The sequence below is a fragment of the Mus pahari genome, chromosome 9 (genome assembly GCF_900095145.1).
Source record: "Mus pahari chromosome 9, PAHARI_EIJ_v1.1, whole genome shotgun sequence".
Taxonomy (NCBI): domain Eukaryota; kingdom Metazoa; phylum Chordata; class Mammalia; order Rodentia; family Muridae; genus Mus; species Mus pahari.
Genome location: NC_034598.1, coordinates 42,863,822 through 42,880,977, shown reverse-complemented (window position 1 = coordinate 42,880,977; position 17,156 = coordinate 42,863,822). Strand labels below are relative to the sequence as shown.

The window sequence follows — 17,156 nt, the reverse complement described above, 5'->3', positions numbered from 1 at the left end:
GTGCTGTGAGGGCGATGGGGAGGGAGCCTGCAAGTGCTGTGAGGGCGATGGGGAGGGAGCCTGCAAGTGCTGTGAGGGCGATGGGGAGGAGCCTGCAGGTGCTGTGAGGGCGATGGGGAGGAGCCTGCAGGTGCTGTGAGGGCGATGGGGAGGGAGCTTTTAGAGAAGATACAGCTTTTTACACCTTTTCTACACAGTAGTTTGGCTGTTGATAAGTTTTTGAATGAAGCTTAGGCTTTGTTTTGTTTTGTTTTTATTTTGAGACAGACTCTTACACTGTAGCCCAGGCTGGCCTGGGATTCACTATGTAGCCTAGAGTAGCCTCAAGCTCCAGGCAGTCTTCCTGCCTCAGCCTCTCTACAGGATGAGCCACCATCCCCAGCTAGTGAATGAAGTTTTTAATGAAGGTCTCTGTTTGGATTTTCAGTTAGCTTTTTAACTGGCTGCTATTAGGTGTTTTTGGCTGGCTCCTGTGTGTAGGAGGAGGTAGTGAGGGTGACCTGCTGTGTAAGCTTTCCCAGTGGTGGCTGTGTGGGTGTCAGCACTGTGCATGTTGCTCAGATGAAGCATTCCCTGTTCTTTCACCTCATGAGAGAGAGGTCACGGTCTGAGGAAGATGTCTGTGTCCCACATGGCTATGGTCTTTCCCTGATGGGCCTTGTACCAATTGAATGTGTCACTCGGTACATGCTGAGAAGTGTACCACATACAGGTCCTTACTACCGAATTGGAGGCTAAAACTGAACCAGAAGCATCAGTTGCTCAAAAAGGCCCTGAGAGCCAGCAGTGTCTTGGAGCAGCTAGGTGTAGGCATGATACACTGGACAGGGATGCAGGAAAGACAGGTAGCATCTGAGTGAGAGGACAGCCCGCCTTTACCTTCAGGACTTGTAACATACGAAGTGTCATCTTTCCAAGTACCTTGTTTTGCCCCTAGGCCAAAGAACCTGGAACATACACGCTGCGGCAGCTTCGGGCCTCAGTGGGCCCTGTGTGGTTTGTCCTGGCACACATCCACCCCATTGTACAATATGACGTGTACTCTCAGGAGCCGCAGCTACATGTGGAACCGCTGGCTGGTGAGTGGGGCCTGCAGCCAAACAGGGAGCCATAGAGGGTTTGAGGGAGAGTCTCGTGTACCACCTTGCCCAGCTCCTTGCTCCTCTGCTGTCTACCTACAGGGGATGCCAAAGAAAGGGTAGTGGAAAAAGCCTGGGAGCCACTGGCTGCAGCTCTGTACATGGGGATGTTCATTGTCCTGTGATTGCTAGCCACCATGCTTAGCTACCATGGAGTATCTGAAAGTAAGACACAAAGGCATTCTGCAGGGGACTTGTGCAACTGGCTCCCTTTGGGTGGCATCACACAGCGTAGTTTACAGTCTGATCAGGCTTCATCCTTGAAGTTCTGAGTGGGCTTGACACCACAGCATGGCCCTAAGAAACCCCGAGTTTCTGTCCTGCTGGTAAGCTTTCAAAGTAGAAGGAGCAAACATTCACAAGTGACTGTAGCCATGTGTCATGTTCTGGAACACCAGAGAGGCAAGGTTTAGACTAGGAACACCTTTATCGGCTGTCTTCTTCCATTCAGAAATAACATCAAGGACTGCAGTTTCCTGGTGCACATTTAGACACACAAGTGCACATACGAACCACACACATTCCTTGTCTTTCCATGCAAGGCCCTGGCTGCCTCAGGAGGCCATCACTAGCTATAGATCCTTGATTTTAGCCCCTAGCTGTGAGCCACAATAAACTTCTTTTATTTAAAACAAAATGAAAAAACACAGAAAGGAAAACTTTTTTCCAGTTAAATTTCTTCAGTTCTCTCTTCTTTATTTTGCAGCTTCTGTCAGGGCCACCATCAGATGCTCTTGGGTACCAGGCACAGCAGTCTGTCTCCAGGGGCTCTTGCATGGGGGTGTATTAGGGACAGCCTGAGCTCTGCTCCTAGGAAGCCCTAGCCCTCCTTCCCCTCCCTGCCATGGCCTTGCCTTCCCGTCCTGCCTTTCCGTCTTCTCTCTGGACTCTCACCTGCTCCCCCTGCCCTGCCATTCTCTGGAGCAGCTCCAGTGCCCACTTCCTTACTCTGTCCCGGAGCCTCCTGTCTGACTTGATAATTTATGAACACCATAATCTCACTCTGCCAGGCCAGGTGATATTTCCCTCCCTCAGGGTCATAGTGTCCTTTGTTCTCAGTGAGGTCCTGCTGGGTGCTGTGGCCACACTGAGAGAAAAAGGTAAGGCAGGAGGAAATGGTGCCCAGGGCTAACAACCTCTACAGTAAAGAAAGGAAAGCTGACCACTTCTCCATGGCTCCCATGACTGCTCTGTGGAGACAGAGGTAGTAATTGCTGTCTTGTTTCATTTAGATAGCCTTTTGGCTGGCATCCCTCAGAAAGTCAGGTTTACTGTCACTACTGGCCATTACACAGTAAAAAACGGAGACAGCCTCCAGCTCAGCAATGTGGAAGCCATGCTCATCTTGTGTCAGGCGGAGAACAGAGCCGTGGTCTACTCCAACTCAAGAGGTAAGGCAGGCTGAGCTGGCCACATTTATCACACACTTCCAGGATGGAAGGAGAACCGGGCGTCACTGCCCTGACACTTGTCTGGCATCTTATCTTGTCCTCTGAGGTTAGTGTTTGTAAGTAAGTGGCTGGAGCTAGCATCTGAGCATGGCATACATTTAGGGATGTTACTAAGCATGGTGTGTTCATTAGGTGCCAAGTGCTGCCACTCTTGCTAGGTAGTACTCTCCGTGCATGCTCACACCTGGATCATGGTCCACAGGGGTGCTTTTCCAGGTTCGTTCTCTTCAGCCACTGTCAAAGAGCAAAAGCAGCTGACCCTTTTAGGTCCCACGCCCTATCCTTCATCTTTTTCCTTGGGGCAGGTGTTGGTCTGCAGCGAGATAGGCATGTGGGACTGCCCCTACCTGTCTGCACTTTGAGCTGCGTCTGGCCCACCAGCCTCCTGTGGAGCCCCATCTTGGTTCTTGGATTTTCCTCCCTCTCCCCTAGCACTGTCCTCATTCATGTACTTAGGACAGCAAGAGCTCTCAGCAGCAGTTCTGCTGACAGGGGACAAGGCAAGGAGCTGTGTCCAAGGTGACTTTCTGTCTCCCACAGAAGAGTGCTCCACTGCCCTGCTCCGGATCCAGTCCTCTGACAAGGTCACGAGTATCGGCCTTCCCACTGCACCTGCGTACCACGTGATCGAGTTTGAGCTAGAGGTTCTGTCTTTACCTTCAGCTCCAGCAACTGGCGGGGACACCAGTATTCCAGGGACACCAGAACTCAACAGGAAGCAGAAGGATTCTCAGAGAGCTGGCCATTGCATGGTCACCACAGATCACAAGGTAGAGAGAGAAGGTCTTGGGTTGTGTGGTTAGGTAGTAGCGTCTGCTTGTGTGGGTCGGAGGAGCATGGAATCTGTTTCCTGTCCTCCTGTTCTCTCATGTCTGTCTCATGTGCAATCATCGGGGCTGTAGCCACCATAGAAGACAAGGAGGCTCTGACTTCACTGTAGCTAGAGTGGTGTCACTGTGACACTGAGAGGGAGGGTAGATCCATGCATCCTAGATCCAGGCCACAGGAGCTGTGTCACACCAGTCCTGGGTCAACTCATCCAGGAATAGCTCCATTGAGGTAGGGCCTGGGGCTGGCATCTGTTGATTCATATCTCAGAGATATGGTTGCTCAGATTACAGGTGCATGTGAAACCAGCTCATGGAGTATTGCCAGGTGTGTCCACCTCCTGTGACTTAGGTTCCAGTTCTGAGGCCCCTTTAAGCCTCCCACATCATCCAGTATGGGTACATGAACAGTAGGGTAGGCCTCAGCCAGCAGTCACTTTAAACTCAATCTCTGTAGAAGAGATTTGCCTCTCCAGTCTTCCAGTCAGTTGCTGTGATAAAGCCCTATGACCCAGACAGCTTGTAGACGAAAGCATTTGCTTTGTGGCTAGTGGTTTCAGAGGGTCAGAGTCCATGACCATCATGGTGAGGAGCATGGCAACATGCAGGCAGGCATGGCACTAGAACAGTAGCTAAGAGCTCACAACCTGATCTACAAGCATGAAACAGAGAGAGCTAACTAGTAATGGTGGGCTTTTAAAACCTCAAAGACTGATTCTGTGACACACCTTCAGGAGGGCCACACCTAATCCTTTCCTGACAGTGCCATCAGCTAGGGGCCAAGTATTCATACATGAGCTATGGCCGTCCATGCTCATCCAACCACTACACAGTCTCTCAAGAGTAATTAGGATTTCTCCTTGCGCGCTGTGCAGAGAACACAGGGAATGAAGATGATGTCTTCTTCAGTGGCAGATGTGGTTTGCACCCAGTAGATTGGTCTGCTCTGTGGGAAAATAAGAGCAAACTCAGGACCTGCTCCTCTCCTGTCTCTTTGTCCACACCATATCCCACTTTGGTTGGCCTACACCTAGGTTCTGTCAGGAGAGTGAAAGAATTGGACGACTGCTTGCTTTCCAGTGGTTCTGGTTGCTTGCAGCCTTGGAATACTTGATGTGTTTGGCGTCTTGGCCCCAGGTGGACAAGGCATGGCTGCTCTGGCTCTTCTCCTGTCAGAGTGCTGTGCTGGGGGCTGAGCTGCTGTTCTGGCATGGAGTCCAATTCTGTCTTCATTCCTTGTTGGTTCCTTGTTTGTCACCTGTCTATGTAAGAATATGTTTAATAGAATTTCTTCTCAGGACAGTGATGGTGAACCACAGAGAAGCCACTGTGCACTGGATGGTGACAGGGTTATGCTGTGGCCAGTGGGTTAGAGGTGTCTCGGTTTCTCTGCAGGTGTCCATCGATTGCCCGTGGTCTATCTACTCCACTGTCATTGCACTGACATTCAGTGTGCCCTTCAGGACTGAGCACTCTCTGCTGTCTGCTGGAACCCGGTAAGGAATGGGGGGAGGCCAGCTCTGCTTCTTCTCTGGAATGGACCAGTGCATAACTTGTCCCTGTGTGTCACTAGGGTTTTACACATTACTAGAGTAGCTCTCTGTGTCCTGGATACCCAGGCCATGTTTCCAGTTTCCTCTGCGTCACAGCTGACATGTCAGGGTAAAGTTTTAGGTGAAGTTCAGATCGGATCTTCAACTGATCACCAGTCTCTTTCTACCCATCATCTCTGTTTCAAGAGACCGAGGTACTGGCACACTCCAGTTGATCAACTTCTACAAGAAGTTCCATTCTGCGCTGCCCAGTGCATCTCCATAGGTCTGTGTCGCTAGTTCTCTGTCACTGCACCCTAGGTCACTGCTAGCTGCCTCCAGGTAGAGAGTTTAAAACACTAATATTTGGGGTCTGGTGCTTCTTGGCCAGATAGGCTGCTCCATACCCTGCAGAGTGCTCAGTGGTACCTCTGGTTGATGTCACTACACCAGCACCACAGCCTGGGCGCCCCAGGTATGCTGATGTCACCTGGGAACAGCCAGGTCACTTAGCTGAGCATTCCTGCTCTAGGGGCATCGTCAGACGTACTGGGGAGTACAGAGGTGTCAGGTCCACTGCTCTTCCTGCTTCAAGTGACAACACCGGCAGGCACCCTGACTTCCCTCTTCCTGTAATAGTCTCTATCCTGTGGACTGCTGGGATTGGCTTGGTTATGCAAATGAAATGTTACACTAGCGGTACTTTTTTTCCTTCATCACTCAGGGCAGGGAAACATTACATGCAAAGGTTGAAAACCTCCATGATCTCTAAAGGATCCCGGGCAGCTTTGTTAGAGCAGCTAAGAAAGTGTCTGTATTGGTTCCTTGTCTTTTTGCTGTGACAAAAGCAACATGAGGAAGGGTTTGTGAGGGCTCAGAGTCGGGGGGGGGGGGTGGCGGCAGAGTTTAGCCGCTCAGACTACTCCCACAGTCGGGAAGGAGAGAGGCGGATGTGAGTGCTCGCTCCACTTGCTTTGCCTTCTCATCCACACTGAGGTGCCAGCCCATGGAGTGACCCCATTGTGTTTAGGGTGGGTCTTGGACACGGGGTAAGAGTGCTGAGTGTTGGAGTGACTACTTTGTTTCTCTGTTTTAGAAAATATGTGCAAGTCTGTGTCCAGAACCTGTCAGAACTGGACTTTGAGCTGTCAGACAGTAATCTGGAAGACAAGGGTGATGCTACTGACCTGAGGCTGGCACCTCTGAACACACAGTCCCAGCAGGTAACTGTCCTCTGCTCTGAGCACCAGATTCTCAGCAGGTCAGGGAAGGAGACCAGAGTGACTGGCTGATGCTGAGCAGATCCTGCTGCTGATTGGATGGATGAGCTTCTCGTCACCGAGGAGAGCCTGGGTCAGAGCTGCACTGGGTCATGTGCCTGCCTGTATAGTTCACTTGTGGAATGGGTGGGCTTAGAAGGCTGAGGGGCAGCACGTGACACAGGAATGCCTTCATCATCTTAGATATAGGCCTTGAGCTTGCCCTACTCCGTGTGTGATTTACGTAAACTCAGGCTTGTGTGTGATCTCTTGTGTGCATGCTGTCACCCTGAGACAGTGTGGTCCTGTGCTGCTGTGGGGAAGGCCTCTGCACTGTGTTGCTCTGAGAAGCTCTCACTCCCTGGCATTTTCCGTCCTTTTTATGTGTACTTTGGTTGTAAGTGTTGCTGAGTGTTGGTCAGAGGATTCCTGGTGGTGACTGCAGCTCCATTCTTTCAGACTTTCCCACTAATACTTATTTGGCCATTGCTAGATCATTGCTGAGCCTGTCCCGGATCCTGTAGGTGTAGACCCTAGTGTTTAGGCCGTGTGTCTGGCTAGACTTGTTCCTAAGTTATTTTATGTCACTAGGAAATGATTGACATGGATGCACAGGTGATGGTTGTGCTAACCTTCTGTACTGTGACACAGTGCCTAAGAGAAATCACCTGAAAGGAAGGAAAGCTTCTTTGCCCCCTGGTTCCAGAGGTTCCCTTTAGTCCATGGTCACTTCTGGGCTTGTGCAGAGGCTGCACATTGTGGAGGGAGCACATGGTAGAGCAGAGCTGCTATTGCCATTACCTTATGGGAGCCAGAAAGTGAATGAGGAGAGAGGGGGAGGAAGTGGAGTGGGGAGCAATGTTCTTTTCACACCCCAGTGACCTCCTTCCTCAATCACTAGCTCACCTCCAGGCAGTGCCATTGGTCCAGCTGCGACAGTGTCATCCCCCATTACAGAGCCATGTAGGGAGTTTGATATGTACTAATAATGATCCTGAAGTGACTTTTTATGACCTCTTTTGCAATCAGAAAGCAGACTCCTTTTACCAGCCGGGGGCCCAGGTCTGTGGCAGGACTGGGGCAGTGGTTGTTGCTGCTTAGCCATAGGAACCCACAGGCTCACAGCAGACTCTGCCTGACAGACACATGCCCCTTTGCTCTGCAAGGCTCCGAGCACTGTGACCAAAGCCATGCTTCTCTTACAGCTTATCCACAGCAAGCAGTCCGTGTTCTTTGTCTGGGAGCTGACGTGGACACAGGAGCCGCCCCCTCCTCTGCACTGCCAGTTCTCTGTGGGGTTCTCCCCAGCTTCTGAAGAGCAGCTGACAGTTTCCTTGAAGCCCTACACTTACGAGTTCCAAGTGGAGAACTTTTTTGTATGTAATATTATTGGGAAGTGGGGTGTGGTATGAAGGCACAGGGCACTTCATGTTCTTGATGCTGCTGAGGTTCTGGTGGAGTTTTTCAATACTGGAGCCACAGCTCAAGAAAGGTTGTGACCTCTGAGCAGCTGAGTCAGCCTGTCCTGTTTGTGACACTGTGTCCTTCCTGGGGTGCGCCTACTCCTGACAATGCTGACGATCCATGACTTAGACCCCGCCCTCTGTCTTCATAGCAATCTGGGGCACATGTTAAAGCCATTTCATCTCTCCTGAGCGCCTGCTTCCAGACACTGCCTTCAAACACAAAACAGGCAGTGTACAGGAGAAAGTTGTCTCTTTCTCATAATCTGCTTCTTGTTTAAGGTTTAGTGTGCTGCTCTGAATGGCTGTGAGCTGGGCACACAGGCTTGCTTGGGTTTGGTCCCTGGACCATGTTCTATGCAGAACTGTGGGGTTGCAGCTAGGAATTGGCAGTTGTGTCTCAGGGAAGGTGGTGCTGATTACAGATTTGACACCATCCCTTCCTTTTTTTCTACCTCTCTCTAAACCGAGTCAGACTAGTTGTTTTGTAAGCCTGTTTTCAATTCTGTGTATTAGCCATAGAGTTAAATATTCCATTGTTGTGCCTTGTTTTTCTGTACTGCCAACAACAGCTCTGATACATGCAGAGCTGTGGTCAGGGATCACTGGTAGGGAGGATTGTCCATGTGGCTCACTGCCACTCTGTCTTTTGCCTTCCTCTCACCCAGTGTTCGAGCCTTGCCTCCAGGGTTCATGAAAACTGAGTACCAGGTTCCTCCTGAAGCCAGTTCTAGTCTAGGCCTTTGGTGGGTCACTCTTTCTGAAGTGTGTTCTTGAGACTAGGACAAAGACAGGACCTCTATGGAAGGCTGTCTCAGAGTCTGTGCCAAGGTGCTCAACCTTTCTCAAGTATGCATTTCAACAAGTCCTTGTACTGAGTTATATGACCATTGTTCTGGTCGTGTTGGGGAATCTTTGTGTCTCAAAGGAACATCTACCCATGCATGGCTGCTGCTCTTTTCCTCCTGACCCAGGTGACTCCTCCGTGTGGAAGCATGTGTCAGGACTTCTTACTTTACTTGCATGCTGTTCTACCTCAGATGGACCACATGCCCTTCATCTATATCAGTGGCCAGAATCTGCCATGTTGATAATGGGCTACTGTGAATCTGATGCTAGGGGGTCTATGTAGGACCTATGTGGACACACAGGACACAGACCTGCTTCTCTTGAATGCATACCCCAGGCAGAGTAGGGGTCTAGTGTAACTCTGGGCAGGCTTTGAGAAGCTGATGGACCCAGGATCTCCCCTGGGACCCTGGTTCCACACTCACAGCACTGCAGCCACTGCTTCCTTAGTTATGGTCGTCCCAGTGTTTGCAGATGTGTGTCACCATCTTACAAGCGGTGCAGGGGATCCCCTGGAGGCTAGGTTAGTATGTAGCTTTGTGGTTACAGGTGACTGGAGAGATGCTGGCTTGAATCCTTTGTTCACTTACATGGAGTGGTTTGCCTTTTCATTATTAGGGTTTAAGTGTGTCTCAAGTATCTGTCCCTAGTTGTGTATACCTTATAAACATTTACCCCTGTGTAGTTGGCATTTACTGTCTTGATGGCCAGGGAAATACAGAAGTTTATACTCTTGTTGGAATCTAGCTTTTCTCCTTTCTTACTTGGATCTCTGGTCTCAAATCTAAGAGTCAGAAAGCTTTCCAAGAGCTTGAGAGTCTTGATGTTTGTGTTTCTGTTTTATGAACCGTTCTATCCTGTGACTCATCAGGTGTCCCCATCTTGCTCTTTGAATACCACACCACAGGAAGGTTTAATGTCAGCTGGCCATGCCTGCTTGTTTTTCACTGAAAAGACCTGATTCTACTCATGCTTGGAGTATCCAGTGAAAGAGCTGGTGCCCACACATGTCAGAGGCCAGCCCTTCCTGTGACCATTGGATTTTCTTCAGACAGCATTAGAGAGAATGACTTGAGATGAAACTCACTGCCACTATTGATGGATGACACCTTTGAGCCTTTAGGAAGTCCATCCTTTGCTAGGCTGCTCACAGTCAGACCACCTAGTGCGTCCCACCAATGCTTGGAGCAGGATGAACACTCCAGAGGTGGCTGTGGGAATGGGCTACTCAGTGACCTCCAGCATCTCTGTGCCCCATAATGAGAAAGCAGGAGACGAGCCCATCAGATTGTGGGCATTTGCCTTTCTCTGAACAGACTTAATTGAGTGCTTGATAGGAAAGTCATTACCGAGGCTGTCTGAGGACAGAGAAATTGTCATCTTTTCATGAGTCTTGAGAAGAACACAATTATAGATCTCAGATATCTCCTTTGACTAGCAATGCATTGTTTCCTATTGAGATACATACAGGTAAAGAGCACCTGGCTTCTGAGCTGGAACTCAGTAGTGTGAGCCTCTTGCCCATGCCACTGCCAGCAGGCGAGTTGGGACTCTTGGTTCGTGCTGGATGGTGATAAAATACTGGACTGTGTGAAAAGCCATCGAGAGTGAGGCTGATGTGGAGAAAAGGGCTTACGGGCAGAATTGAGAGTGAAACTGATTTGGAGAAAAGGGCTTATGGGCAGAATTGAGAGTGAGGCTGATTTGGAGAAAAGGGCTTATGGGCAGAACTGGGTGATACCCAGGGCTTTGTGTTCGTTTTACTAGTTTTGGTAATGGTGTTGTATTTTGGCAAGAAAATGTCTAGTTTTTAGTACTATTCAGTGTTAACATGAGAGGTGAAATGGCAGGCTGTCTGGAATTTTCTTCAGAATATCCTAGGCAGATATTGGAGACTTAGACTAAGCAGATGATGGCAATATTAATTACCTTGACATGAGGGAGACACATGGAAGGTTATTCCGTGTCCATGCCTCCATATTCGAAAATACGGATAACTTAAAAGATACCTAAGGGGGTGGTGAGGTGGCTACATGCATAAAGGTGCTTATGGCGAAAGCCTGGTAATGTGCTGTTGATCCCTGGAAGCTGTGAAGGTGGAAGGAGGGAACCAGTTCACGCACGCACACACACACACACACACACACACACACACACACACACACACACACACACCATGGCATGTGCACACATCACTCTCCTCTCAACAACAATGTAAATGTATGGAGTTGGGCTTGTGTCTGTAAGAACTAACTGCCAAGGTGGTTCTGTGTCCGGGCAGCTCTGCCCTGCCTCCACACCCTTTCTTCTGGCCACTCGGCTAAGCTGTCCCTTGTCTTTTCTGTCCCTCCTTGCAGACTCTGTACAGTGTGAGAGCTGAGATCCTTCCTGCTTCAGGAGCTGAGTACTGTAAGACAGGCTCGCTCTGCTCCTTGGAGGTGTCTATCACACGGCTCGCTGACCTCCTGGATGTGGACAAGGATGAAGCACTCGTGGAATCTGAGGACTATTTTTCCACAAAGCTTATGTATGAAGGTAGGACTCAAGCTCTTCCTGATGCTGTGACGCTCCACAGTCTCCAGTGAAGTGTGGCATCCTCAGAGAGTGTTTCCCTGATAGGTTCCTGATCCAACACAGTTCTGGCTCACTAAGTACAGCTCTGTTATCACAGTGCATTCCAGCAAGCACCCTGCAGCAGCCTGGGGACTCAGGGCCCCTGATGCATCTGCCCAGCTGTGTAGGGTGCAGAGTCCAACTAGCATCATGCTCCCAACAGCTGACCATAGACTGTCCTCTCCTACTCTTCCCAGGCCCTGCAGTTCCCAAAATCACTCTAAATATGACTGATGAACCAAATATTTTTTATGTTTAAAACAACACTGGGGCCAGCAGGATGGCACAGTGGGTGAAAGCTCCTACCATGAAACACCTGCTTGGTGGCCTGCGCTTGACCCTGGAGCCCACAGTGGAAAGAGAGGACCAGTCCCCAAACATCCTCTGACTTCCACATGCAGGCCATGGCATGCATACACCTGCACACATTAATACTAATTTAAAGAGGCTTTTTAAACAGAACACCAGTGGACTAGGTGTGGTGGCACATGCCTGTAACACCAGGACTTGGGAAGTAGATACAGAGGAATCGGGAGTTTAAGGCCAGCCTCAGTTACAAAGTGAATTCTAGGTCAGACTGGACTACTTGAGATTCTGTTTCAAGAACAGAGTTGGAGAAGTGGCTCAGTCAGTAAGTGCAGGCATGAGGACCTGAGTTCAGTCTCCGGACCCTATATTAAAAGCTGAGTGGAGCCAGGCAGTGCTGGAACAAATCTTTCATCCCAGCACTCAGAGGCAGATCTCTGGTCTGCAGAGTGAGTTCTAGGGTAACCAGAACTACTACACAGAGAAACCCTATCTTAAAAACAAACAAATTGGATGTTGTGACTCCTCCCGTAACCCTAATGCTGGAAGGCAAAGGCAGGCAGATCCCTGGTGCTTGCTTGCCAGCCAGGCAAGTCTGTTTAGCAAGATCCGCGCCTGTGAGAGACCATGTCTCAGAGCAGGGTGAGTCGTGCCTGAGGAATGACGGCCAGAGCTGGCCTCTGACCTCCATGTGTGCATATGTACATGTACACATGAAATAAAACAGGGATGCAGATGGCTCAGCAGGTAAAAGCAAGTTTGCTGCATAAAACCTAATAGCCAAGTCCAGCCCAGACACCCTATGGAAGGAGAGAGCTGACATGTGCGTGATTTACATGGTACATCATCACGCACGCTGTCTTAGTTAGGGTTTTACTGCTCTGAACAAGACACTGTGACCAAGGCAGCTCTTATAAGACAATATTTAATTGGACTGACTTACAGGTTCAGAGGTTCAGTCCAGTATCATCAAGGTGGGAACATGGCACTGTCCAGGCAGGCATGGTGCAGGAGGAGCTGAGAGTTCTACATCTTCATCTGAAGGCTGCAAGCAGAACACTGGCTTCCAGGCAGCTAGGAGTAGGGTCTTAAAGCCCACATCGACAGTGACACACCCACTCCAACAAGGCCACACCTTCTATTAATGCTACTCCCTGGGCCAAGCATATACAAACTATCACACACGTATACAATAAATCAGTACAGTAAGTATAGAACATGATATTTTTCATGAAAAATAATTCTGTTCTCAAGTGGAAAGATACAGTACACCTGCTGTTCTGGGGTCTTTTATCCCTTTGCTGTCTAGCTTAGTCAGAGGTAACTGAATTCCCATGTCTCATCTGTGCCCACTCTGAGGAGAAGCAGTGTACCAGCTGAAGTACATGAGGAGGCTTTTAGAGACCACTCCTGCTTAGAGTTTGAAGTTGCTCATGTCCTGCAGTCCTTCCATCTGTCTTGTTTTGAGGGACTGTTTGGCCAGGTGTCATTTTGTAGCTCCATGAGTTGGTCATTTAGAAGCATGACTTCCCAAGTCTGCATAGCTTCCAGTTGTAGATACATTTGGTTTCAAAGCATCAGAATCCACATCTGGGCACTGCCTGCACAGCAGGCACTGGGGCTGCCAAGCACAGGGGCAAATGCAAGCTTCACAAACTCCAATTCTTGCTTTAAAAGTCTCAGGTTCTATCAGTCATGACAAAGACTGTGGGGTGGAGGCTTATGGGGGGAGGGGAAGAGGGGCCAAGAAAGAATTTCTCTCTGTAGCCCAGGCTGGTCTAGAACTCATAGAAGTTCTCCTGCCTCAGCCTCCAAAGTTCTGGGATGGCAGGTGTGAGGTCCCTGCCCTGTCCATTCTGCCATTCTGCAGCTGAGCGTGTAAAAAGTGTGAGGCACCAGGCTGGTGTAGATCTGTGTCCTTAGTTGCTGACTGGTTCTGTAAGACTGCACAGTAGGGAAGGCTGGGTGTATGCCACTTCTGACTGTCCAGTCAACGTGAGCCAACCTGGGTTTGATCCCTGAGACCTGCATGATGGGAGGAGAGAGCTCTCATGTACACATGTGCTCCATGGCATACATCTCCCCCCTTCCCCTCCCCCCCAAAAAAAAAACAAGAAAAAAGAGAAAAGCGTCCTTGGGGGTGAACTGAACAGTAGGCAACTGTGGCTGCTCTTTGGAGGTCATTCTTACATCCAGCTGTCAATTCCCAGCAAGTATGTGCTGCTGAGGAATGTGAGGGATAAGACAGGGAGCGGGACCTGTGCCTTCATCAGGACCATCATGAATGTGGCATGGAGGCCTCAGCCTAGATCTCCCTGCCTGTTCTGCGGCACATGACCTCATAGCCACCTCACCTGCCTCTGTTGCTCCTGGCCTTCAAGTCACATGTCATGTAGACTGCTGCTGTTGTAGCATAGGAAGCTGTCACCTACCGCTATGCTGCTTGTCTGCATCTGTGGAAAGGGTCTTTTCCTGCTCACCACTCTGGGCCCTCGCTGGCCTTGCTCACTGTCCTTACCTCAGGATGAGTATTAGGATCACTCTAGATCAGTGGGAAGGAATTTAAAAGGCATGTTGATAGCTGGGTGTGGTTGTGCACACCTTTAATCCCAGTACTCCAGAGGCAGAGGCAGGCTGATCTCTGTGAGTTCACCTGAACCTGGTCCTCATAGTGAGAGTTCAACAGCAGCCAGACCCTGTCTCAAACAAAAATAATACAAATAATAAAAAAAAAAAAAACAAAAAAAACAAAAAAAACAAAATGATGGATGTCGATGACAGCTGCCACATGCTAAGGCACTGCTGTGACACAATGTGTACCATCTTTGTACACCCTTGGGAAGCACCTGAAGGTGGATAGCTTTATTCTTATTCCATGGGTGGTCACACCCAGAGGTGCGACAGGCTTGGCAGGGACAGGGACAGGATCCAGGCCATGCTGGCCAGCTTTCTATCACTGTGACAGATGCATGTGAAAACCAAAGGCAGATTGTCTTCGGTGACTCTGCTCACCAGTCACTGGCTCCATTGCTTTGGGACTGAGGCAAGACAACATGGCTGTTGGGGAATATGGTGAAAGAGTCTGCTCACTTCCTAGGATCCAGGAAGCAGAGAAGAAAAAGGATATGTAAACAAGAGATCCTTCAGAAGGCTCATCTCCAGAGAGAGACCTTCCTCCAACCAGGCCTACCTCCTAACAGTCACTCGCATGAACCATGACTGAAGTGGGCACCGTTGTGATGGGAGCCTACAGTGGCCTTTTTATAACACAACACACATCATTGGTCTTGATGCAACTACCCACAGACAAATCTGCCTGCAGCCTCTAAACAGCCTATTTTAACACTTCTTCTATTGATGGAAAACAGTTTTCTGTCTGTGTCTATTGTGATCCAGTCAAACTAGAAATAGTTGAATGTTGCACCAAAACAGTGGTGTGCCTTGTCAGAGCACATGCTCATTCTAAGGTGGACTTAACTTGAGACGTGTGTGTCCTGTAGTGGGGTCTCCCCTGTGACCGTGGAAGGGAAGGTCTCGCTTTGCTGTCTGTACCCATAGTATGTCCTCCTCATTTCAGTTGTGGACAACAGCAGCAACTGGGCTGTGTGTGGGAAGAGCTGTGGTGTCATCGCCATGCCTTTGGCTGCCCAAGCCACTCACAGAGTCCACATGGAAGTGATGCCTCTGTTTGCTGGTTACCTCCCCTTGCCTGATGTACGACTGTTCAAGTACCTCCCCCACCACTCTGCTCATGCCTCTCAACTGGATGCTGGTAAGGAGTTTACAGATGGCAGACCCGCCTTACTTAAGTGGGTCATGTTCTGATAAGTCATCTCATGTTAGAAGTACTGAAGGTCAGTTCACTTATTTCGCAGACCCACTGAGCATCTGAGCATAGTCTTGGCTTCTCACGTGTGCAGAACTGTTAGCATAGAACTTGTTTTAAATGTGCAGCCCTAGACGTGGTGGGATTTAAAACAAAGCACAGAATCCTCAAACTCTGGCTTGCACAGTGTACTTAGTGGTGGCCTGCTGTCTCCTTGGCCATCGGGGGAAGTCTAGCTGGAGACTGCAGTTTCTGCTACTACCTGGCATCTTGAGAAGACCAAACTACACTGTCAGCTCAGAGTGTGGTGTCTCCTGAATGTAGCGAGAAAGCTGTAGGCAGAACCCTCCTAAAATCAATGGTAAATTCTGTATTGAATAGGCTGTAGCTTCATGTGGCAGATTGAAAAGTTAACACATAATTTCATGGCCAGTAGAAATTAGTGCCTAAATCCCAGTTTGTTCTAGTTTCAAAAACTCACAGGAATTCTGTAACATGACACTTGGTTGGCTCTTCTGCATCCACATGACAGCCAGGTTGGCTTGCCCCCTCCCCAGGCTCTGTGGTGGCTTGGTCTGACTTCCTGTGTATTCCACAGACAGCTGGATAGAAAATGACAGCCTGTCAGTGGACAAGCACCTAGATGACCAGCTGGACTGCAGCAGCTTGCGGAGTAGAGGCAGCACACACTCCACTTCCAGCAGCGAGCACAAAGGCTTGCCCATGCCCCGGCTCCAAGCACTGCCCGCTGGCCAGGTCTTCAACTCCAGCACTGGCATGCAGATCCTGGTCATTCCCAGTCAAGACGACCACGTCCTGGAAGTCAGTGTTACCTGACCGTGCCATGGGCCAGCGAAGCCACAGAGTGGCTGTGAGTGTGCGTTAGGGACTGTGGCTGGATTGTGGTCTGTGGTAACACACTAGCTCTAACCAGACTTTGGCAGTCCTGCCTAGCTACAGACACAGCAGAGAACAGTGTCCTTCAGCTGCACAGTGGAGTAGAGAGTCACCTCATGTTGTCTGTGACACAGGATTTGTTTTCATTTTTTTATCCCTGACCCTATGCCCCGTGCTGGTATCCCCAACTCCTCAGACCCTCCCAAGAGGGTCTGGTCTCTTCTCACAGCCCTCTCCTGGTGGCTCTCCATACACCCCATGGTTTCTTTAAGGTGGATCTTCAGCAGACTGCAGTCCTCTTATGGCACTGTGTGCCCTTCTCACCCAGCCCAGTCCCTGGGAAACACTGTCCTACACACCAGAGTCCCTGCTTATGGTTTATAGTAACAGCTTTGGGGCCGTGGGGTGGGTGGGAGGGAACATAACCCCTCTGTGCCTTGGGATGCCCAGCAGATCACAAGATCCATCTGTAGAAGCCACATGAAAGGTACTGCAGAGAAGACCAGAGAGGAGGGAAGTGTGGTGTGGAGATGGCTTAGGCTAAAAGTTCTGGATCCCCGATTCCCCTAATGTTGATTGAATAACATATGCACTTGGAATTAAATCTATATTTATTATAATTGTTGGATGTGGGGGTAAAATGTTTTCTCTCACTTTAAAGTCTGCTCATGTATTGTAGCTGTATAATCGACATCTTTTGCACCTTAAGTCTTGGAACTGAAGATGCTCCGTCTGGAGTGAAGATGAGAGGGGCCACTCTTGTGCTCTGATCAGCCGTAAAGATGGACTCAGGGCCTGGAGGACCTCAGCTGGGCCACTGGGTTGCAGTCATACCGCACCAACGGGTTCATTTACTTTTGGTTGTAAATTCGATTGTACATATTGTTGATTTATTATTTTTAAGAGTACAGACTAACTGATGTAATGTTTGTGTATAAGTTGCACCAAAAATCAAGGACAAAATAAATGTGTGTTTGTTTTTACTGGTGTGGAA

At 49.5% G+C, this 17,156-nt stretch overlaps 1 protein-coding gene across 1 annotated transcript in view; it reads left to right on the top strand.

Annotated features, from left to right (window-relative positions):
• Window positions 1–17,156, top strand: part of Trappc10 (trafficking protein particle complex 10) — a 57,216-nt gene extending 40,060 nt beyond the window's left edge. Inside the window, exons 15-23 of the mRNA XM_021205022.2 lie at window positions 938–1,079; window positions 2,372–2,530; window positions 3,131–3,360; window positions 4,813–4,913; window positions 6,046–6,172; window positions 7,414–7,584; window positions 10,878–11,055; window positions 15,017–15,211; window positions 15,864–17,156. Of these exons, the coding sequence (XP_021060681.1) occupies window positions 938–1,079; window positions 2,372–2,530; window positions 3,131–3,360; window positions 4,813–4,913; window positions 6,046–6,172; window positions 7,414–7,584; window positions 10,878–11,055; window positions 15,017–15,211; window positions 15,864–16,102 (1,542 nt within the window). The 3' untranslated portion in view covers window positions 16,103–17,156. The remainder of the gene's footprint in view (window positions 1–937; window positions 1,080–2,371; window positions 2,531–3,130; window positions 3,361–4,812; window positions 4,914–6,045; window positions 6,173–7,413; window positions 7,585–10,877; window positions 11,056–15,016; window positions 15,212–15,863) is intronic.